Raw genomic sequence first — 23416 nt, 5'->3', positions numbered from 1 at the left:
CATGGGACTTAATAGGGTGGTGGGTTATAGGTAGGCCTAAAAGATAGGGATATGTTCGGCACAACTTGTGGGGCCGAAGGGCCTGTTTTGTGCTGTAGCTTTTCCATGTTTCTAATCCTGAACAGTGCTAAATTTGAGGCTGTCACGTATAGTACTATACACATTTGTGTACTATCCTGTATGTAGAAATATAGGTTGTGTTTGAAGAGCATTTTTCAATTTACTAGCACAAAGTGAAATCTCAATTACAGTGGGAATGATTTAATATCACCACAGCAGAGAAGGTTGTCTTTATTCTTCTTTCCCCACCTCACCCAAATGTTACTCAGTTGCCCAATTTACAAAGTAATACCAGGTGAAAGGCTGTTTTCCAAAGACACGTACTATTACGCCTCATTAAAAACAAATCTGCAGCCCCCACAAGAACTGTAGATTGACTGTAGATTAAATGAGATGTGTTTGCATACTCTTGTCACGTTAATTCTCAATGCTTTATTTTCTTATTAACATTTTTTTTTGCTCGACAGATTTGATTATCTGCTGCAACAGACCGAGCGTTTTGCCCACTTTATCCAACCTGCTGCACAGAAAACTCCAACGTCTCCTTTAAAGATGAAACCCGGGCGCCCTCGATTAAAGAAAGATGAGAAACAGACGCTTCTGTCGGTTGGACGGTAAGATATATTCCAGGCAATGTGTTTTTGGATTCATGATGCAAATTCTGAGAGATTTCAACTTGGAAAGTGTTCCTGGCGTTTGAAGGCCAAAGAGGCGTTAATGTTGGGATCAAAGTAGAATGGTGGAAGTAAAGCTTTCATTCCTCCTTGAGGTTTTGGGGCCTCGGCTTTCAGTGATTTGGATATAACTCTTTACTGCTTCATCCATATTTGCAGACTAGGTTAGGAGCAACCACAAATTGGGAACATATGATGGGGTTGCAAAGAGGGCATAGCCCAGTGAGTGGGCAAAGCTGTGGCAAATGTAGTTCAGTGTGGAGAAGTGTGAGGCCACCCACTTTGGAACTGAGAAAGGCAAATCTAAGTGTTTTCGACAAGAAAGATTAGTTGTGGAGGAGCAAAAGAGATTTGAGTTTCCATATAAATAACACGATATTACTGCACTGTTACAAAAGATAATGAAATATGCTAAGAGGAAGATGGCATTTATCTCAAAATAGATTGGGAAGAAAAAATGAGGAAGCTGTACAGAGCCTTGGTCAAACCTCAGCTGGAGAACTGCCTTTGGTTCTGGGCAACGAACCTCAGGAAAGTAATATTGGTCTGGCACCGGGATGCTATCTGGTCTTAGTGTCAGGTTATGAGAACATAACATGTTCCGTAAATCTGGCTTTCATTCCGTTGAGTTTAGAGTATTAAACAGAACCAAATTGAGGAGTTTAAAATGATTAGGGGATTTGGTAGGGTAGATACAGAGACTAATTTCTTTTGAGGGAAATCTGGTTCAAGGGGGGCGCATCTTAATATTAGAACGAGGTTAGTGAGGATTGAAAGTGAGGGCTATTTCGTTCCACTTGGTGGAAAGTTCTGCCCCAAATGGCGACGGGTGTTAAATTTTCTGAATGGATTTTTTTCTTTGTTGGCTGCACTATCAAGTGATATGAAGCAACAGCAAGCATGATTTAATTGAATAAACAGATGTCTGAGGTTGCATGGCCTACACCTTTTCTCTGCCTTTTTAAAGTTGAAACAGCATCTTAGTCACCAAGTGTTCAAATATCCTGCATCCGTATAACAGGCGTGGAATTCCTGTCAACATTGTATTGAAAACACGGATGTTATGAAAAGTGTCACATCGAATTAAATTAAAAAGTACTAATATGCTGTGTAATCTACCAGGGTCTTGGGAGAGTATTTACATAACAGTAGATTTCAAAGTTTATGTTTGGAATCAACTTTAAATTAAAACAATGGCCACCTGCATGAATTGCAATTTTGAATCTTAGTTCAATAACATGCTGTACGTAGGGCATGGTGGCACAGTAGTAAGGGTGGCAGTGTGGCAGTGGTTAGCACTGCTGCCCCACAGCGCCAGGGACCCTGGTTCGATTCCCGGCTTGGGTCACTGTCTGTATAGTGTTTGCACATTCTCCCCGTGTCTGCGTGGGTTTCCTCCGGGTGCTCCGGTTTCATCCCGCAGTCCAAAGATTAGGGTTAGGTGAATTGGCCATGCTAAATTGCCCCTTAGTGTCAGGGGAACTAGCGAGGGTAAATGCATGGCATCATGGGGATAGGGTCTGGGTGGGATTGAGGCCGGTGCAGACTCCATGGGCCAAATGGCCTCTTTCTGCACTTTAGGATTCTATGTACTAATCTTCACCACAAAAGTGATGCACAATATCCAAAATAATTTGTACGGTGCTGTTTATTCTGAAGTGATTGTGGATTTGAAATTGACTGCAGGAACAGCTCTTTTAAATTGGTTTGGAAAGTAATAGTAACCCCTCGCACAAACAATTCACTTTTAATTCTTAGCTATCGGCATCGTCGTACGGAACAGGAAGAGGATGAAGAGCTACTGTCAGAAAACAGCAAGACAACCAATGTCTGTACAAGGTTTGAAGAATCCACATCATGTGTGTAAAGCCATTTTATTCGTTATTTCATACATGAGTTAATGTAGCTCAGTTTTCACTACCTTTTCCCAATTGCTTTCACATTTTCAGTCACCATTCATCGATGTGCAGTGTTCAATTTTGTCAAAATGAGACTTGTGGGAACATTTGAGACTGTTGTAATTAAATCTCCAAAAACAGCAACTCCCATTCTCCTGGTTTAATTGGCTGTATTTATTGGCATAAGGGGTCTTTTTAATGGAACAATCTACTAATGCTGACAGACACCACGGACTCACTCCAGCCTAACTTGTAATCTGACATCATGTTTTCTGACTGGATATTGTGGATATTGAGTATTTTGAGGTCAGCTTCAGCATGAATAAAATGCAGGGTAATGCTGAAAGTTCTCCCTCATGCCAGTATGACATGTGTTTCATATATCAGCCTTTCACCTTGCTCTTTGTTTTGTTCAGCTTTGCCCTCTCAACCAGTGCTCCCAAGGAACTGAGTTGAAGCTGCTCCAACTTATTTTTCATGGGGTCCCAGCAGCCATTTTAACATGTTAGTGTGCGCCACATGAAAAGGAACCATCTGTTTTCATGATGAATAATTGGATTATCATACAGATTGCGTACATGTAACATGCTGTCCTTTTGGTGTTGAGAATCATGTATAATCAGTTCCTTACCCTATGAAATGGTGAGCTGAATGATCTGTTCTCCCAAATGGCATTTCCCCAATCAAAGAACAACGAAAAGTACAGCACAAGACAGGCCCTCCAGCCCTCCCAGCCTGTGCCAATCATGATGCCCTTACTAAAATAAAGAAAAACCCTTCTGTCCTTATTTGGGTCTGTATCCCTCTATTCCCTCCCTATTCATTTACCCGTTGAGATGCTTCTTAAATGTTGCTAATGTGCCTGCTTCCATCACCTCCCCTGGTAGTGCATTCCAGGCACCCACCACTCTGTGAGAAACTTCCCCCACACATCTCCCTTAAATTTTATCCCTCTCACCTTGAACCTGCGCCCCCTTGTAATTAACACTTCCACCCTTGGAAAAAAGCTTCTGACTATCCACCCTACCTATGCCTCTCATCATTGTGTCCACCTCTATCAGGTCTGTCCTCAGCCTCTGTCTTTCCAATGAAAACAGTCCTAGTTTATTCAACCTCTCCTCATAGCCAACACTCTTGAGACCAGGCAACATCCTGGTGAACCTTCTTTGCACTCTCTCCAAAGCTTCCACGTCCTTCTGGTAGTTTGATGACCAGAACGGCACGCAATGCTCCAAATACTCATAACATATTCAAAATCCCAGTAATGTCCATGCAATGATTTCTCACAAACCAGTCAAAGCCCAGTAACCTGGTTCCTCACCATCATTCCTTCTCTCTGCCCTCCCAATCTTGCTCATACTTGCCTTCGTGAAGTTTAGGTGCTCTGTTTAACAGTTTATGTTTCTTTATATACTTTGGCCTTGTTTTATTGGTCAATTTCGTTGCTATAGAATGGTAGTAGTCGTGGTGAAAATCACCACCTTCGTTTTGGAGCCTGCGTCTGAACGCTGACATTCTTTATGCAAACATTAAGACCCTAATACTAAATGGATTGTGCTGCTTGCTTTTTGTTGTCTCAAGCTATCATGGTGCTTTCAGTTCAATGGTTCCTGAAACAGTAATACTTTTCCTTTTGGTCATGGCACTGATTTCATTTCCCCTTGAGCTGTACTCTGTACAGACTCTTGCAACGGTTGAAGGCTCTAAATGTTTGGGGTCTCTTCCACAGATGTAAAAGGAGGGAAACTCCGCGACTATCAGATCCGTGGACTGAATTGGCTGATTTCTTTATCTGAGAATGGCATGAATGGTATCCTGGCAGATGAAACGGTATGAATACACATTGATTGTAGACATAACAATTGTTTGGTGTAGGCATGTGAGATGTTTAGTTTAAAGGATTTAATAAGATAAATGTCTCTGTAGTGCACTGGTTATCAAGTTCGCCTCACGTGAAAGGTTCCCTGTTCAAAACGGGGTGAAGCATTCATTATATGTATTCAAGAGGCGGCTCGGTAAAGCACTTGGGGTGAATGGGATCAAAGGTTATTGGAGGGGAGGGGGGAAGCAGGATGAGGCTATTGAGTTGGATGATCCGCCATGATCGTAATGAATGGCGGAGCAGGCTCGAAGGGCCAAATGGCCTCCTCCTGCTCCTATCTTCGATGTTTCTAAATAGGGAACAAGTATCTTCTCCCGGATGTTCGAGGGTGTACCATTCAAAGATTAGCGGAAACCTGGAACGTTTGTTTTCTCCTCCTTCCTGCCAAAACCTAGCTTTTTATTTTATGGAAAACTTGAGGCACGGTTAGTCTGGACATGTCAAAACTGAGACGAAGATTTTTGTTAGATTAGTGTGAAGGGAAATGGAACCAAGGCAGATAAATGGAGTTACGATGTAGATAAGCTATGATCGAATTAAATTGCAGAACAAACTTGATGGGCCGAATGGTTTCTTCCAGTACATTTCAGAAATGCTTCAGGACAACAATGATGAAAAAAGTCTTTGATTCTAAGAGAATTAATTGTTTTACTTTGTTTAACAGGGTCTCGGGAAGACTTTGCAAATTATTGCTCTTCTTGGGTACATGAAACACGATAGAAACATTCCTGGACCTCACATGGTTCTAGTCCCCAAGTCTACACTGCACAACTGGATGCTTGAGTTCAAAAGATGGATACCGACTCTTCGAGCTATTTGTTTAATTGGTGACAAGGATCAAAGGGTAAGAACTGTGTTTTATGTTTCCAAAAATACTGTTGGAAAATACAGCTGATGCATGGAGTTTAATTTGAAAATGCATTGCACGTTGTGGAAGTAATCCGTGCAGTGCTTGTTGGATCTCCTGCCACATGTTGGCCGACCCCAGTGGGAAAGTACAAAGGCCGAATGGCCTCTTCCTGCACTGTAGGGATTCTATGGTTTGGAGAGTTGCAAAGAGCCAATTGCCCTTTGGCCCCTCTCCACCTTTGCCCGTCATGCCCTTGACTCTGCTCACTGCTGGCGGGGCTGGAAAACCCCAACGTCAGTGTTTTATTCAGTTAAATTTGTGTGATTCATGCCTGTGATCAGATCTGTTTCTGCTGCATCCCAATTGTCTTCTAGAAAAATAAATTTCTGGTGTTTGGAAAACTGAAATGTAACCCACTTCTTACTTTATCAGGCAGCTTTCATCAGAGATGTCCTCCTTCCTGGAGAGTGGGACGTTTGTGTGACGTCGTATGAAATGCTCATCAGGGAGAAACCTGTTTTCAAAATATTTAATTGGCGATATGGTTATGGATGAAGCCGAAAGGATCAAAAATGGGAAACCCAAGGTAAGTGTGTTTTCCGTTCATTTTCTCTGCTCTCTTCCCCATCCCGTCCATTACCACCAGAGTTAATGGCTACCATTGTAGTGAATGCTACATTTTCTGCCTCATCTTCAGGTGAATTGGGGAGAAACGCAGGCTTGATTTGTAGCATGGGGGCATGAGGAGGGGGCGACATGGTAGCTCGGTGGTTCGCACTGCTGCCTCACAGCGCCAGTGACCCATGTTCGATTCCCAGCTTGGGTCATCGTCTGTGTGGAGTTTACACGTTCTCCCCGTGTTTGTGTGGGTTTCCTCCGAGTGCTCCGGTTTCCTACCACGGTCCAAAAAAATTGCTGGTTACGTGCGTTGGCCGTGTTAAATTCTCAGTGGACCGAAGTGTGGCGACTAGGGGATTTTCAGAGTAACTTCATTGCAGTGTTAATGTAAGCCTACTTGTGCCACTAATAAATAAACTTTAAAACTTTGTAAACCATGTGTCACATTCTCGGTTATATATCATGGAGTGAGGTTATTTTTGAGCAAGGTGCAGTTATGTGTGGGACCAGACAGAAAATGAGGCACAGAAGTTTGCTGCACACTGTTCCCCTGGAGAGGGGAATGCAAAGACGGGGTAAGACGGAGTGGCAAAGAACAGTAAAAAAGAATTCAGTGTGGATGGAAGTGACTGTTCTCTGGTGAATGAGATAACGAAGGACAGGAAGATTGGAACAAAAGGTTGGAGGGAAATCCAGGAATAGAGATTTTGAAATGAAGGAAAATGATACATTTTGAGTACTCATGGTTAATATAATTGTTATTTGCTGCTTTCACTGTTCCTTCGCACTTCCATCAAAGCTTTAAGAGCTAAATTAAAAGGGTTATTTATTGTCACAGATGGAATGCGAATCTTGAGGAAAAGAGCGCTTTAATCTCACAATCCAATGCAGACAAATCATTTTTTAAGTTAAAGTTTATCAGTGTCACAAGTAGGCTTACATTAACACTGTAATGAAGCTACTGTGAAAATCCCCTGGTCGCCACACTCTGGCGCCTGTTCGGGTAACACTGAGGGAGAATTTAGCACAGCCAATGCACCCTAACCAGCATGTCTTTTGGACTGTGGGAGGAAACCGGAGCACCCGGAGGAAAACCACACAGACATGGGGAGAACATGCGGACTCCACACAGTTACCCAAGCCGGAAATCAAACACTGGTCCCTGTTGCTGTGAGGCAGCAGTGCGAACCGCTGTGCCATATTCAACCAAATTACTCCAGGGGTTCAGAAACTTCTGGGAAAGTTATTGCACCATCAATTATTGAGGCTCGATAGTTAATCTCTGGGTTTTAACACCAGTGGAAGAGTGGAGTGGAAATATTTGAATTGAAAATCAAAGATCAGATCTGCTTAATCAGACCGTAGTGTGATCTTGTTTTAAAAGCTTTTTAACCAGCTGCTCCTTCCACAACCATTGCTTTTTAACCAGCTGTCACTTCCACAACCATTGCTTTTTAACCAGCTGCTCCTTCCACAACCATTGCTTTTTAACCAGCTGTCCCTTCCACAACCATTGCTTTTTAACCAGCTGCTCCTTCCACAACCATTGCTTTTTAACCAGCTGCTCCTTCCACAACCATTGCTTTTTAACCAGCTGCTCCTTCCACAACCATTGCTTTTTAACCAGCTGTCCCTTCCACAACCATTGCTTTTTAACCAGCTGTCCCTTCCACAACCATTGCTTTTTAACCAGCTGTCCCTTCCACAACCATTGCTTTTTAACCAGCTGTCCCTTCCACAACCATTGCTTTTTAACCAGCTGCTCCTTCCACAACCATTGCTTTTTAACCAGCTGCGCCTTCCACAACCATTGCTTTTTAACCAGCTGCTCCTTCCACAACTATTGCTTTTTAACCAGCTGCTCCTTCCACAACCATTGCTTCGATTTGAAAGAAATGCCATTCAATTGTGGACGGCTCTGGAAGTTTCCATATTCGCGTCTTGCAAGTTATCGATAACCGTTTGTAATCTTGATGTACTATTAGTACACTTGCTTTTTGCTTCCTAATGCAAAGCATTTGGTGCCACTATATCTGAATTAATTGGAGAAATGACAGACACGAATAAACACCTAAAAGATCAGCGAACTTTTAAATGCAGTCTGAATCTACAGTTGTGCCAGCAGTATGATTCAAACTTGTACCCAGTTTGTACAGTCATGTTTTTAAATCTGCTAAATTTACAGCTCTCTGAAATAGTGAGAGAATTTAAAACAACAAATGTATTATTGCTCACGGATTCACCACTTCAGAACAACCTGCACGAACTCTGGGCTCTGCTCAACTTCCTCCTCCTGGATGTCTTCAATTCGTCTGCAGTAAGTAATGAGAAAAGCAGCTTGACAGTGACTGTACCGTTTGTCTCAGGTTCAATTACAGTGTTTCAACCTATTTCTCTTTGGAAGGCATGAGAGAATGCTGCAAAGTTGTGTCTTTTTCATTTTTGAACCCAGTGTCAGGGGAAGCTGTCCAACTTGCTGGAGGGTGTTGTGTGACACCATTGTTCCTTGCATTGGGAGCAGCCAGGGAGCTAAATGGCCGCAGTCTGTGTATTAATTTATCCACCTGCTCACATTTTCTGAGCACTATATTCACCATATGTGTGCCGATGCAGAGTCCAATTGGTGATGTCTGCTCCTCTAATCCTTCAAACTGCTATTGACCATTCCTGATGCTCAGTGTCACATCTGCCTTACACTGCGAAGCGGATTTAACATGCTTGATGTTTCCTTGAGCAAAACTGTCACCTTGTGTCATAATTCTAAACTTACATTAAAAGCAGGCTGGGGTGAGAGCTTACTTTATCCATATCTATCTCAATCCACAAATTAGCTATCAGAAGTATTTTAGTATTTATTTATTTTTGTTAAAGTAAGAAAAGCTATGTTTCTAACTGAATGCCTAACTGCCCATTCTTCCTGTGTGGGTGTCCTGTAGCTTGTTACAGAGATGGGAGTAGGTGGTCCAAGGGAAAAAATGATTTTTTTCCATGTTGAATTGCTCACATGCCGACCAGCTGAAACTGATTTGCAATTGTTATGAGCAGCTGGGCATGTGTTTTATGATATCATTTGTGAACGATCTAATTTGGATGCTACCTTTTTAAAATTGCCATTCTTGTTCTTCTCGTGATAAATAAAGTAATAATTGAAACCTTTGGATGAGGCGTTGATGGAAGTAACACAATATGCTAAAACGTTTGGGGTTGGCATGACGAGAGCCACTTGTTGTTCTTTGCAGGACTTTGATTCTTTGTTTGACACAAACAACTGCTTCGGGGACCAGAAGCTGGTTGAGCGATTGCATATGGGAAGCTTCTTATCTTATCTGTATTCTGATGCTGGTACGTCATTAAAATGCAAAGTTATTTCGGGCCCATCGTCCTCAGAAATATTATTCACAAAGTTGTATATTTGTGTGATGAAGTGATGTGCCTTGAGAGTGTTTGGGGCTAATTTGAATAAACAGCAAGGTTTCTTTTCTTCATTTACTGGGTGTGGATGTCGTTGACTAGACCACCATTTATTGGCCATCCCGAGTTGCCCTTCAGAAGGTGGTGGTGAGCTGCCTTCTTAAACCACTGCAGTCCCTGAAGTTCTAGGTACATCCACAGTGCTGTTAGGGAAGGAGTTCCAGGTTTTTTGATCCAATGACGGTAAACAAACAGCGATATGTTCCCAAAGTCAGAATGCGGAGTGACTTGGAGGGAAACTTCCAGGTGGTGGTGTCCCCAGGTACCTGCTGCTCTTGTCCTTCTAGGTGGCAGTGGCTGAGAGTTTGGAAGGTGCAGCCTAAGGAACCCTGGTGAATTCCTGCAGTGCATCTTGTAGATGGTACACATGGCTGTCACTGTTCATCGGTGGTGGAGGGAGTGAATGTTTGTGGAAGGGGTAGCAATCCAGTGGGCTGCTTTGTCCTGGATGGTGTTGAACTTCATGACTGTTGTTGGAGCTGCACTCATCCAGGCAAATGGAGAGTATCCATCATACCCCTGACTTATGCTTTGTATCTGGTGGAGAAGCTTTGGGGAGTAAGGAGGCGAGTTACTCACCGCAGGATTCCTGGCCTTTGACTTGCCCCGGTAGATTTAGAACTGTTAATTTATTGATTAAAAATGTGATGGCAAAAACTGAGGATCTATATTCTACTAAATGTTTATCCCGAGCAGTGTTAAATTTTGAGTTACAGCGTGTGAATTACAAATTAATTTGACTTTTATGAAGTGATAAAGAACATAAGAAATAGGAGCAGGAGTAGGCCATCCAGCCCCTCGAGCCTGCCCCGCCATTCAATAAGATCATGGCTGATCTGAAGTGGATCAGTTCCACTTACCCTCCTGATCCCTATAACCCTTAATTCCCTTACCGATCAGGAATCCATCTAGCCATGATTTAAACATATTCAACGAGGTAGCATCCACCACTTCAGTGGGCAGAGAATTCCAGAGATTCACCACCCTCTGAGAGAAGAAGTTCCCCCTCAACTCTGTCCTAAACTGAGCCCCCCCTTTATTTTGAGGCTGTGCTCTCTAGTTTAGCTTCCTTTCTAAATGGAAATAATCTTTCCACCTCTACCCTATCCAGCCCCTTTATCATCTTATAGGTCTCTATAAGATCCCCCCTCAGCCTTCTAAATTCCAATGAGAACAAACCCAATCTGCTCAGTCTCTCCTGATAATCAACACCCCTCATCTTTGGTATCAACCTGGTGAACCTTCTCTGCACTCCCTCCAAGGCCAAAGTATCCTTCCACAATTAAGGGGACCAATACTGCACACAGTATTCCAGCTGCGGCCTCACCAATGCCCTGTACAGATGCAGCAAGACATCTCTGCTTTTATATTCTATCCCCCTTGCGATATAGGCCAACATCCCATTTGCCTTCTTGATCACCTGTTGCATCTGCAGACTGGGTTTTTGCGTCTCATGCACAAGGACCTCTAGGTCCCTTTGCACAGTATCATGTTGTAATTTTTTTCCATTTGGATAATAATCCAATTTGCTATTATTTCTTCCAAAGTGAATAACCTCGCATTTGTCAACGTTATACTCCATCTGCCAGATCCTCGCCCACTAGCTCAGCCTGTCCAAATCTCTCTGCAGATCTTCTATGCCCTCCACACGATTCACTTCTCCACTTATCTTTGTGTCGTCAGCAAACTTTGTAACCGTACACTCAGTCCCCTCCTCCAGATCGTCTATATAATGGTAAATAGTTGAGGCCCCAGTACCGATCCCTGCGGCACGCCACTAGTTACCACCTGACAACCAGAAAAGCACCCATTTGTTCCGACTCTCTGCTTCCTGTCGGATAGCCAATCCCCCAATCCCCGCTAACATCCTACCCCCAACTCCGTGTGGCCCAATCTTCTTCAGCAACCTTTTGTGAGGCACCTTGCTAACGCCTTTTGGAAATCCAAAAACACCGCATCCACCGGTTCCCGTCCGTCAACCGCACTAGTCACATCTTCATAAAAATCCAACAAGTTTGTCAAGCACGACTTTCCCCTCATGAATCCATGCTGCGTCTGCTTAATCGAACCATCCTTATCCAGATGGCCTGCTATTTCTTCTTTAATGATGGATTCCAGCATTTTCTAATTGCCACCACTTCTTGCAGACATGACTTACCTGCGATCCACTGGAATTAAGTGGTGGCTCTATTCGTGTAACGAGAATGGTTTCTGCCCAGTCCAGCTGCATCCCACTTAGAATGGATTAGAAATGTTAAAGGGCACAAAGCTAAATGAACATTTACCAGGTGTTCTTGCATTCAGTAAATAGTGCCTGAAGTAAACATGGCATTTAAGGTGCTGGAATAGGCAACTTAGAAATTGATGAGACGAATAGATAATTATTGCCTTTCACTCGATGTAGGCAACTACCACAGGTGTTTTTAATTAGGGTGGACATTTTACCCAGATCTGAATAATTTGAATCACTTCAGATATTACATAATATGGTGAAGGGGGAGAGATTTCTTCAGCTTCATTTACTCTCAATTATGTTTTCTGTGGCCAGATATTGAACTCCTCAGTTGACCTTGGTAACAAGGCCCATTAAGCATCCCCACGGGCTGTTCCAATTGCTGATCCCGACGTTGATAAGAGCATTTCAATTGATGCTGGATCTCCAGTAGAACTGCTTCCTGATCACCCATTTGGGTGGATTAGCAAATTTGCTGATGACACCAAAGTCGGTGGTGTGGTAGACAGTGAGGAAGGGTGTCGTAGTTTGCAGGAAGACTTAGACAGGTTGCAAAGTTGGGCCGAGAGGTGGCGGATGGAGTTTAATGCGGAGAAGTGTGAGGTAATTCACTTTGGTAGGAATAACAGATGTGTTGAGTATAGGGCTAACGGGAGGACTTTGAATAGTGTGGAGGAGCAGAGGGATCTAGGTGTATGTGTGCATAGATCCCTGAAAGTTGGGAATCAAGTAGATAAGGTTGTTAAGAAGGCATATGGTGTCTTGGCGTTTATTGGTAGGGGGATTGAATTTAGGAGTCGTAGCGTTATGTTGCAACTGTACACAACTCTGGTGCGGCCGCACTTGGAGTACTGTGTGCAGTTCTGGTCCCCACATTACAGGAAGGATGTGGAGGCTTTGGAGAGGGTGCAGAGGAGGTTTACCAGGATGTTGCCTGGTATGGAGGGGAGATCCTATGAGGAGAGGCTGAGGGATTTGGGATTGTTTTCGCTGGAAAGGCGGCGGCTAAGAGGGGATCTTATTGAAACATATAAGATGATTAGAGGTTTAGATAGGGTGGATAGTGATAGCCTTTTTCCTCTGATGGAGAAATCCAGCACGAGGGGGCATGGCTTTAAATTGAGGAGGGGTAGTTATAGAACCGATGTCAGGGGTAGGTTCTTTACCCAGAGGGTGGTGAGGGATTGGAATGCCCTGCCAGCATCAGTTGTAAATGCGCCTAGTTTGGGGGCGTTTAAGAGATCCGTAGATAGGTTCATGGACGAAAAGAAATTGGTTTAGGTTGGAGGGTCACAGTTTTTTTTTTTAACTGGTCGGTGCAACATCGTGGGCCGAAGGGCCTGTTCTGCGCTGTAATGTTCTATGATCAGGAAGACTTGCTAAATTAAAGTGTTTTTATCACATTTTGGGAGGTGCAGGGTAAGGGAAATAGAATAATTTTTATTTGCTGAAATGTCTATCCACTATTTGAGAAGCTGAAATGCGTTGGGGGAGAGGAGGAATGGTAGGTTACAATTACTCGGAATTATCTCCTCTTCTGTTCACACTACAAGCTCCATTTCCTAACCATTCACTCCAAACCTCTGTCTGGTTCCTGTCTGTCTGAGGCTTCACCAAACTCTTTGCAATTGTGATATTCTAATTGAGCCTGAACTACATTTCCAACCCCATATTCTCAATATTACCAATACCACCACCATAATATCGCCCGCCCTTGTTCAAACCCTTAATTAGCACGAGGTTTTCCTAAACAGCCTCCCACCTTGCACCACGTGGAAGATTAAATTGACCAGAACTGCTGCTGACATGAACCAAGTTCTGTCCAACGCTCCATTTGTGCATCGCTGATGGTCAACCTTCAGCTGTTTAGCCCAAAGCACTGGAATTCTTTCCCTAAATCTCTCTGCCTCTCGAGCTCATCCTAATTGGGCGGCACGGTAGCACAGTGGTTAGCACTGCTGCTTCACAGCTCCAGGGTCCTGGGTTCGATTCCCGGCTCGGGTCACTGTCTGTGTGGAGTTTGCACATTCTCCTCGTGTCTGCGTGGGTTTCCTCCGGGTGAACAAAGAACAATACAGCACAGGAACAGGCCCTTCGGCCCTCCAAGCCCGCGCCGCTCCCCGGTCCAGGATTGAATCCTGAATCCAGGATCCCCGCCCAATTTTCCAGCCTATCTACATCCTAATATCCTATCCACTGAGCTGTCCCTCACAGCTACGATGCTTTGTTCATCACAACCTATTTACTCACCCCCACCCCCCCCATTCCAGACCATGTGATCTCCAGGGAGAGGCGAAAACCCCAGGGCCAATATGGGGGAAAAAAAAATCTGGGAAATTCCTCTCCGACCCCCTGAGGCGATCGAAACGAGTCCAGGAGATCACACTGGCGCTGATCAGAAAATGCTTCCCAACCCTATTCATTTCCACTTCTGCTTTACGAACACCATCTGAATTCCCTGCCCCTAGAGACAGGTTCCCAACTATTCGCAGTCTCGCTCTGTACTGGCACCAGCAAGATGATAATAGAATGAAGCCTTGAAATGAGAAACAAAGAACAATTAGCCCGCGCCGCTCCCCGGTCCAAACTAGACCACTCTTTTGTATCCCTCCATTCCCACTCCGTTCATATAGCTGTCTCGATAAGTCTTAAACGTTCCCAGTGTGTCCGCCTCCACCACCTTGCCCGGCAACACATTCCAGGCCCCCACTACCCTCTGTGTAAAATATGTCCTTCTGATATCTGTGTTAAACCTCCCCCCCTTCACCTTGAACCTATGACCCCTCGTGAACGTCACCACCGATCCGGGGAAAAGCTTCCCACCGTTCACCCTATCTATGCCTTTCATAATTTTATACACCTCTATTAAGTCTCCCCTCATCCTCCGTCTTTCCAAGGAGAACAACCCCAGTTTCCCCAATCTCTCCTCATAACCAAGCCCCTCCATACCAGGCAACATCCTGGTAAACCTCCTCTGTACTCTCTCCAAAGCCTCCACGTCCTTCTGGTAGTGTGGCGACCAGAACTGGACACAGTATTCCAAATGCGGCCGAACCAACGTTCTATACATCTGCAACATCAGACCCCAACTTTTATTCTCTATGCCCCGTCCTATAAAGGCAAGCATGCCATATGCCTTCTTCACCACCTTCTCCACCTGTGACGCCACCTTCAAAGATCTGTGGACTTGCACACCCAGGTCCCTCTGCGTCTCTACACCCTTTATGGTTCTTCCATTTATCGTATAGCTCCTCCCTACATTATTCCCACCAAAATGCATCACTTCGCATTTATCAGGATTGAACTCCATCTGCCATTTCTTTGCCCAAATTTCCAGCCTATCTATATCCTGCTCCGGTTTCCTCCCACAGTCCAAAGATTTGCGGGTTAGGTTGATTGGCCAGGTTAAAAATTGCCCCTTCGAGTCCTGATGCGTAGGTTAGAGGGATTAGTGGGTAAAGTATGTGGGGGTAAGGCGTGGGTGGGATTGTGGTCGGCGTAGGCTCGATGGGCCGAATGGCCTCCTTCTGCACTGTAGGGTTTCTATGACGATGATTTAAGACACTGCTTTAAAAACTCCTTGGTCACCTCTCAATGGGTTTTTTTGGGAGCTCGGTGTCAAATTTGTCTGATAATTGCCCCTGTGATGATCCTGTAGACATCTTATTATCATAGAATCCCTACAGTGCAGAAGGAGGCCATTTGGCCCATCAAGTTTGCACCAACCCCACATATTTACCCCGCCAATCCCATTGACACCAAAGGTTTATTTAGCATAGCCAATCACCCGAACCCGCACATCTTTGGAATGTGGGAGGAAACCAGAGCAGACACGGGGAGAATGCACAAACTCCACACAGAGAGTGACCCGAGGCCAGAATTGAACCTGGGTCCCTGGCGCTGTGAGACAGGAGTGCCAACCACTGTGCCACCATGCCGCCTCTGTGAAAGGTGTTGTAGAAATGTACATTGTTGAGGAATGAGGAAAGTGAATTTAAGGTTACTATCCCCTTAATCCCACTTAGTTACCCCACTAACCTACACATCTTGGGACACCTAAGGGGCAATTTAGCATGGCCAATCCACCTAACCTGCACATCAGACTGAGAGGGGAAACTGGAGCACCCAAAGGAAACCCACGCAGACACGGGGAAAACATGTAAACTCCACAAAAACAGTCACCCAAGGCCAGAATTGAAGCCGGGTCCCTGGTCTGTGAAGCAGTAGTGCTAACCACAGCCACCATACCGCCCTGATCTAGTATTGTGCAATGCGGCAGGGTTAATTGGTAATCTCATAGCAAAAGATCAACAGGCAAACATTCATATCACAATTGAATTCCATCTGATGGTCTGCAAGTGGCATATTTCCACAATCATAAACAAGAATCTTGTCCCTATGTAATTGGCTTTAAGTTTGAGAGGAGAGCCTGCTAAGGTTGATAGTGAACAGTGAAAATGTTGAATTCTTTCTTTATATGTTTATCAATGAAATTGGGAAATATAAACTCTGCAAAAACATCCATCTGTGGCTTATTGAGAGCATTAACGATTGTGTTAGATTAAGAGAAGAGGCTTATCATATGACAAGGAATAGTAACAAGCTTGAGGATTGGGAGCGTTTTAGAAACCAGTAAAAGGGCACAGAAGATTGATTAAAAATGGAATATGAGGGTAAACTATCAGAGCTTTTACAAGTATATACAAAAGAAGGTCACCTAGTTACAGGAAGGATGTAAATAAGGTTGAAAGAGTGCAGAGAAGGTTCACAAGGATGTTGCCGGGACTTGAGAAACTGAGTTACAGAGAGAGATTGAATAGGTTGGGACTTTATTCTCTGGAGCGTAGAAGATTGAGGGGAGATTTGATCGAGGCGTATAAGATTTTGATGGGTATAGATAGAGTGAATGCAAGCAGGCTTTTTCCACTGAGGCTAGAGAAGAAAAAAACCAGAGGGCATGGGTTAAGGGTGAAAGGAGAAAAGTTTAAAGGGAATATTAGGGGGGGCTTCTTCACGCAGAGAGTGGTGGGAGTGTGGAATGAGCTGCCGGATAACGTGGTAAATGTGGCGTCACTTTTAACATTTAAGAAAAACTTGGATGGGCTGATGGATGAGAGGGGTGTGGAGGGATATGGTCCAAGTGCAGGTCAGTGGGACTAGGTAAAAAATGGTTCGGCACAGACAAAAAGGGCCAAAAGGCCTGTTTCTGAGCTGTAATTTTCTATGGTTCTATGGTTACTGTATTTTCTCATAAAGGGTTGGATTCCAAGGCCTGAACTGTTCTGTTGCAGAATAAAGCTGTTGACATTCTAATCTGAAGTTGTAGGTGTTTTCATCAAGTGAACATTCAGCCCACACCTATGGATGTGCTTCAACCCATGGCTTGTTCAGCTGTTTTTGTTGAACCTGTGCTTCAGTCCACAGAACTGTTCAGTGCAGCTTTTGTAACATTGCATTATTTTGCTTGACCTCCTTGGGCATCATCAGTGTGTAAAAAGCATGTATTCTCACCTGAATTAGGTATTGAGACCCTTCCTCCTCCCACATATTAAAGCTGAGGTAGAAAAGAGCCTGCTGCCAAAAAAGGGAGTCAAAATGTATGTGGGCCTGAGCAAAATGCAACGGGAATGGTGAGTGCACAACTTGTGAATCTTAATGTGTTGCATTGTGAAGTACGGCATCATCTTGCAACAACTCATTGAAATTGTCCTGCACTTCAATCAACAATTAGAGCATTTGTAGAACTAAGGGAATAGATTCACCAGTGTAAGCGAGTGTGATTTTACCCAATGCATCAATAATAGGCTGACTCCCTACTATTGACCATCCTGCTTCCGTCTGATCTGTAAGATTTTTGTGTTTGGAATTCTAACTTCCCTCAATCATTTCCATTATTTTTGCCCAAAACAGAAGATCATCATTGAATTCAGACTGGACGATTGCCATTCAAGTGTGATTATTACAGTGCTTTCAAACTACTTTGCTCTCAGCTTTGGGCTTTCTTCTTTCAAACCCCAATGCAGCCCATTATTGATACCCACCTGATCAGGTACTAGTGAGGTGTCCCCTCCAAACTTATTAACCATGTCTATCTAGTTGGTCAAGGAGAACGCTGCAAAGCCCTTCAAAATGAGACTGCACCCGATGTAACACAATGTCATTGCCTCACGGTGATGCCAGGATCGCTGCCATAAATATAAAATAGTCACTCATAAATCAAACAGGAATTTAGGAGAAGATTCAAAAAAGAAAGTGGCAGAGTGGTTAGTGTGGAGCTCACTACCACAAGGAGAGGCATGACATTGATGCATTTTAGAGAAGTTTGTTAAACATAGAATGGAAAAAGAAATCGAAGGTGTGAGGAGACTCTTATCATGAACACTGATCTGGAATTGTTGATCTAAGTGGCCTGTTTCTGCGTTACAAATACTTAATCCCAGAGTACTTCACATTGCTCGCATCCAAATGACATGAAAAGGAATATTCCCATCCCTTCAAACCCTGGCCACCTGGGATGAATTGTGCTTTGTATCAAAGAACAAAATGTCGAGTGTGTATTAGTCATAAGATATGGGTTTCTATATCTGTGAGGCTTAGATGGAGCACCCTGTTCCCTGGTAGGTGAGAGGGGTTGGAATGTGGATCCTACACTTTGTCCGAGGCACCTAGAGAACAAAGCATTCATTTTAGGTTGTAATTGCTTTCTGTTGAGCTCCATTAAAAAAATGAATTTATCTCCAAGTTGGTCTGATGAGTTTTAATTCTGGTCTTGCTGACAGGTACACCAGGATATTAATGAAGGATATTGCCATCCTGAACTCCTCAGGGAAAATGGACAAAATGCGTCGATTGAATAGACTGATGCAACTGCGCAAGTGCCGCAACCACCCCTATCTGTTTGACGGAGCTGAACCTGGCCCACCTTACACCACTGACACTCACCTGGTAGTTAACAGTGGCAAAATGGTGGTACTGGACAAACTGCTGCCGAGAGTGAAGGAGCAAGGTCAGCCGCAGGCCTGGTCAAGGCTTTTGTTTCCCTTTCTGTCTTTCAATCTTTCTATAGGAAGGAGACATGGAGTGATTTGATAGTTTCGTGGATAATTGAGTAGCTCGGACGGGGTGGGGTGTGGCCAACATAAGGCATAAGGCCCAAATTAACGATTGCCAGGCCGTAAAGGGAAATTAATGGAAAATATTCCAAAATGTGTTATAAATTAATGTGCAATAAACTCTGGAATCAGCAATGGTTTTAGTTGTAGTAGGACAGGCAAATAAGCTTACTGAGATATCCTTGAGGAGATAACCAAACTAAAACACAATGCAAATTAGGTTTTAGAATATGTTCAACAAATCTGTGATCAGAGAGTAAATATAGTAATAAAGTTCACGCTTTGTGAAATAGATGACATTGTCTCAATGGATGAAGAATTAGCTTAATGTTAAAGTTCCTATTTTGGGAGAATGTAGGTTTGGATTCAGATTCGATTGGAAATTCAAAGAGCATGCCAGTCACTCGAACTCGAATCCATGACCAAATTAGTTGAGACTCTGGAGACCAGGAGGAATTGAACAAAAACTACTGTGTAGTCCGATCCATATAGAAGGAAATCAGGTGGAGTGGGAAATCAAACATCCTGGTATATAGATTGGCTGTAAACAACCGCCTGCATGGTTATTTGTGCATTTCCGAGTGCGATGTCACACTTTGTCATGCTCTGGAGCAGTACTGTACCTGTGCTGCAGACTGATCAAAAATAGAGCAGGATTTTTAGTAAATGAAAGGGGTTTGTGATGTTTATCCTTCGTAAGCATGCAAGGATTTCCACGACGATGTCTGCAAAAGAATTTGAAAATGATCACTGATGACACCATGGCAGCATTTGACCTGTGCAGCAAGGTACAGCAGATTGCATGCTGTGATGTTATGGGTTACAAATCAGCACAGGTTTTAATGAGTTAAAAACTGCTGAACATACTCAACTAATCTGGTAGCATCAGCGAAGGGTCAACTATGACTCTTCAGAACTCCCCTCTCCACAGATGCTGCCTGACCTGCTGAGTATTTCCAGAACTTTGCTTCCATCTATTTAGCTTTTATTTCACAAGTTTTAGTGACTGTTTAAAACAATAGTGTGTCTTGCTCTGAAATCGCATCCTGTTTTAGTCATTCTGGCCTGCCACACGCCATCCACTGGGGCTGGGGGCTCCCAAAAACTGGCCGATTTACCATCAAATATTCTTCATGAGGAGAGTTGGATCACAGGCCTCTGCAATGCTTGATGGGCCCCAACCTCCTTCCGGGGGAATAGCTACAGGAGCCAAATACTCTGAAAATTGGGGGCTAACGTGTTGGGAGAAGGTGAATGGAATAATTACATGGTTTGGGATTGCAGCTATTTTTTGATTCGGGTTTAATTTTTGCTGCCCAATCTGTAGCACCGTCTGGAATCCACCTGAAATATAAACCCTTTGAAATCATTCCCATCAATCAAGGCAGCTGGGTCACATGGACAGTTCACATTGTATGAATTATAAAATTGGAGTTGGTTATGTGTGTTCATTTATGCCTCCTGTACTATCACTAGATTACTCTGCATCCTACTTGTTCCCACTGAAATTTGGTTTCCATTATCCACATCAGTAGATGTAGGTTTTTGAAGCATTTGTGTATCTGCGCTGTGTTCTTGGCTACCGATCAACCGATTACCCTGATGAATGATCTTCTTTTCCACAGGTTCTCGGGTGTTGATCTACAGCCAGATGACCAGGGTGCTGGATATCTTGGAAGATTATTGTATGTGGAGAAACTACGAGGATTGTAGACTGGATGGACAGACACCGCATGAGGAGAGACAAGTATGTTTTTTGCCCTGTGCTTTCAAAAGTGAGTTTGTTTGAGGAAAGTTCTCACCTCTTAAATTGATCTGAGGCTCTATTATCTAAGTAAGAATTCTAGACTTAAGGTTACAAAACTGACTCAAGGTTTTCAAACAAGAAATATGAATATTCAATTTGAATCTAGCATCTATTTGTATTTTTAAAAATGAAACTTTCCAACAATTAGTAAAAAGATTGGTCCAATTGTTTGTTCAATTCTGGCTTAACTTTTCTCTCTCATCCCTCCAGGATTCTATTTCTGCTTTCAATAGTCCTGGGAGCTCAAAGTTTATCTTCATGTTAAGCACACGCGCTGGGGGTCTTGGTATAAATCTAGCCATGGCAGATGTAGTAATCCTATACGACTCAGACTGGAACCCTCAGGTAGACCTCCAAGCTATGGTAAGTTACTGAGCGATTAGTTATTTGTGTTCTGAGACCCACGTACTGTTGAATATATAACTATTGTAGCTGGTTTTAACATCCAAGTGCACTGATCAAGCGACATTTGGTATTTTACTGCCACGGATAACCCCTCAAATCTTCCGTGTGTTGCTCCCATGGTTCTTTAGAACTCCGCTCGACTGAACTGGTGGAAATATTTCAGCAAAGGCCTTCAGTTTGCTTCTCTTTATTTGAATGGAGCGTGCGGTTGTTTTCAGAATTGGCATGGTATGATTCCAGCTGACTGGGCATCTTGTTTCTCCTCACCAATTAACTTCCAAATCCAATTGAGAGTTTGGAAATGAAATCCATTTTAAGTTTCAGTAATGCTGAGGTGTCACTGTCAGGAACTGCCTTCCGTGATTCAGTTTCACACAAAACAACTGATGCACGGATTTTAATAAGTGCTTCGTGATTGCCTCGTGCACCAAGGGCTTATGAATTCAAATCTCACTCATTTGCGAAGTTTGAATTAAAGTTTATAATGAGCAGCAAAAGGGAGCAGGGCTCCCCAATTGTTCAGCTGCTTCACTAATATGCTTCAGGGAAGAGCATCTGTCAGTACTTGACTCCAATCCACAAACACAGTGGAGATCCTAATTCCCCTCCAGTGTGAAGTGGCAAGTTTCTCAATTGCTTCATTGATCCACCAGCCAGTTACTGGATTGCAATCAATGCATCTGAGAAATAATTAAATAGGTCCAGGTGCTGCCTTTGTTTTCTCTGCCCTCAGTGGGCAGAGAATTCCAGAGATTCACCACCCTCTGAGAGAAAAAGTTCCTCCTCAGCTCTGTCCTAAACTGACCCCCCTTTATTTTGAGGCTGTGCTGTCTAGTTCTAGATTCCTTTCCAAGTGGAAAGAATCTCTCCACCTCTACCCTATCCAGCCCCTTCATTATCTTATAGGTCTCTATAACATCCCCCCTCAGCCTTCTGAATTCCAACGAGTACAAACCCAATCTGCTCAGTCTCTCCTCATAATCAACACCCCTCATCTTTGGTATCAACCTGGTGAACCTTCTCTGCACTCCCTCCAAGGCCAATATATCCTTCCACAATTAAGGGGACCAATACTGCACACAGTATTCCATCTGCGGCCTCACCAATGTCCTGCACAGATGCAGCAAGACATCTCTGCTTTTATATTCCATCCCCCTTGCGATATAGGCCAACATCCCATTTGCCTTCTTGATCACCTGTTGCACCTGCAGACTGGGTTTTTGCGTCTCATGCACAAGGACCCCCAGGTCCCTTTGCACAGTATCATGTTGCAATCTTTTTCCATTTGGATAATAATCCAATTTGCTATTATTTCCTCCAAAGTGAATAACCTTGCATTTGTCCACCTTCAGTCCCGTTAGTCTACCAAGCACTGACTCCCTGGTAACATTAATTGTATTGAGTACCTCTCCTCCTACCAACCCTCTATCGTTACTATTCGGTAAACTATTTGTGTCTTCCACCGTGAAGACCGACACAAAAAACTATTTAAAGTTTCAGCCATTTCCTCATTTCCCACTATTAAATCCCCCCTCTCGTCCTCCAAGGGTCCAACGTTCACTCGAGCCACTCTATTCCTTTTTATATATTTGTAAATGCTTTTACTGTCATTATTTTTATATTTAGAGCTAGCCTCGCTTCATAACCTATCTTTCCTTTCTTTATTGCTTTCTTAGTCGTTCTTTGTTGTTTCTTAAAGTTTTCCCAGTATATTTCCTCAGTATATTTCGGTGCTTTGAGGTATTAACTTTAAATGGCAGCGTTGAACCTTTGGGGTCCCATGAGAAGTGTTAATCATTCCCAGCCTTCACTCCAGAATTTTATCTTGCATTCTTTTCTCTGACTGAGTTATGGCACGGATGTTAAAGCTTTGTGTTGGGGATTGTGAATACATTGGATACTCCCTCAGTAACCTGTTCTTTTTCAAATACCGCAGAACATTTTAAAATTAAACTTCAATATTTTCACAGCTAACTTCTCTAATCGTCAATGATTTTAAAATGAATTATCATTACAATAGATTGGGACCTACCACCTGGAACTGTGCAATCTGGCATATGTGTTCCTGACTTTTGGTGAAATAGTCCTAAAAAATGCAAAAATGAGCATGAAACCCTCTGCAATCTTCCACAGTGTGTGAACAGCCAGTTAAAGTACGCTGTGCAACAAAGTGGGCTCAATAGTTTCCACTATCGCCCTTGTGCGTCTATTTAGTAACATGTGAACCCGTCTCTTCCATTACTACAAGTTTAATGCCCTCCATACCAGGATGTTGCCCTGGTATGGAGGGCATTAGCTGTGAGGAGAGGTTGGAGAAACTTGGTTTGTTCTCACTGGAACGATGGAGGTTGAGGGGCGACCGGATAGAAGTCTACAAGATTATGAGGGGCATGGAAAGAAGGGATA

At 43.5% G+C, this 23416-nt stretch overlaps 1 protein-coding gene across 1 annotated transcript; it reads left to right on the top strand.

Moving 5' to 3' along the window:
- Positions 1–527: 527 nt before the first annotated feature.
- Positions 528–23150, top strand: LOC144486958 (SWI/SNF-related matrix-associated actin-dependent regulator of chromatin subfamily A member 5-like; the record flags this gene model as incomplete). The annotated part of the gene is given in 13 exon segments (XM_078204974.1): positions 528–674; positions 2493–2593; positions 4362–4462; positions 5179–5358; positions 5797–5906; positions 5908–5950; positions 8168–8299; positions 9222–9288; positions 17205–17316; positions 18466–18692; positions 20424–20545; positions 20816–20968; positions 23031–23150. Coding segments are annotated over 13 exon segments (1615 nt in total), but the record flags the coding sequence as incomplete, so codon positions are not given.
- Between the last annotated feature and the right edge of the window lie 266 nt (positions 23151–23416).

This window comes from Mustelus asterias, unplaced genomic scaffold, assembly GCF_964213995.1.
Source record: "Mustelus asterias unplaced genomic scaffold, sMusAst1.hap1.1 HAP1_SCAFFOLD_533, whole genome shotgun sequence".
Classification (NCBI taxonomy): Eukaryota; Metazoa; Chordata; class Chondrichthyes; order Carcharhiniformes; family Triakidae; genus Mustelus; species Mustelus asterias.
Note: the sequence above shows the minus strand (reverse complement) of the source record. Positions and strands in the feature narration are given on the sequence as shown.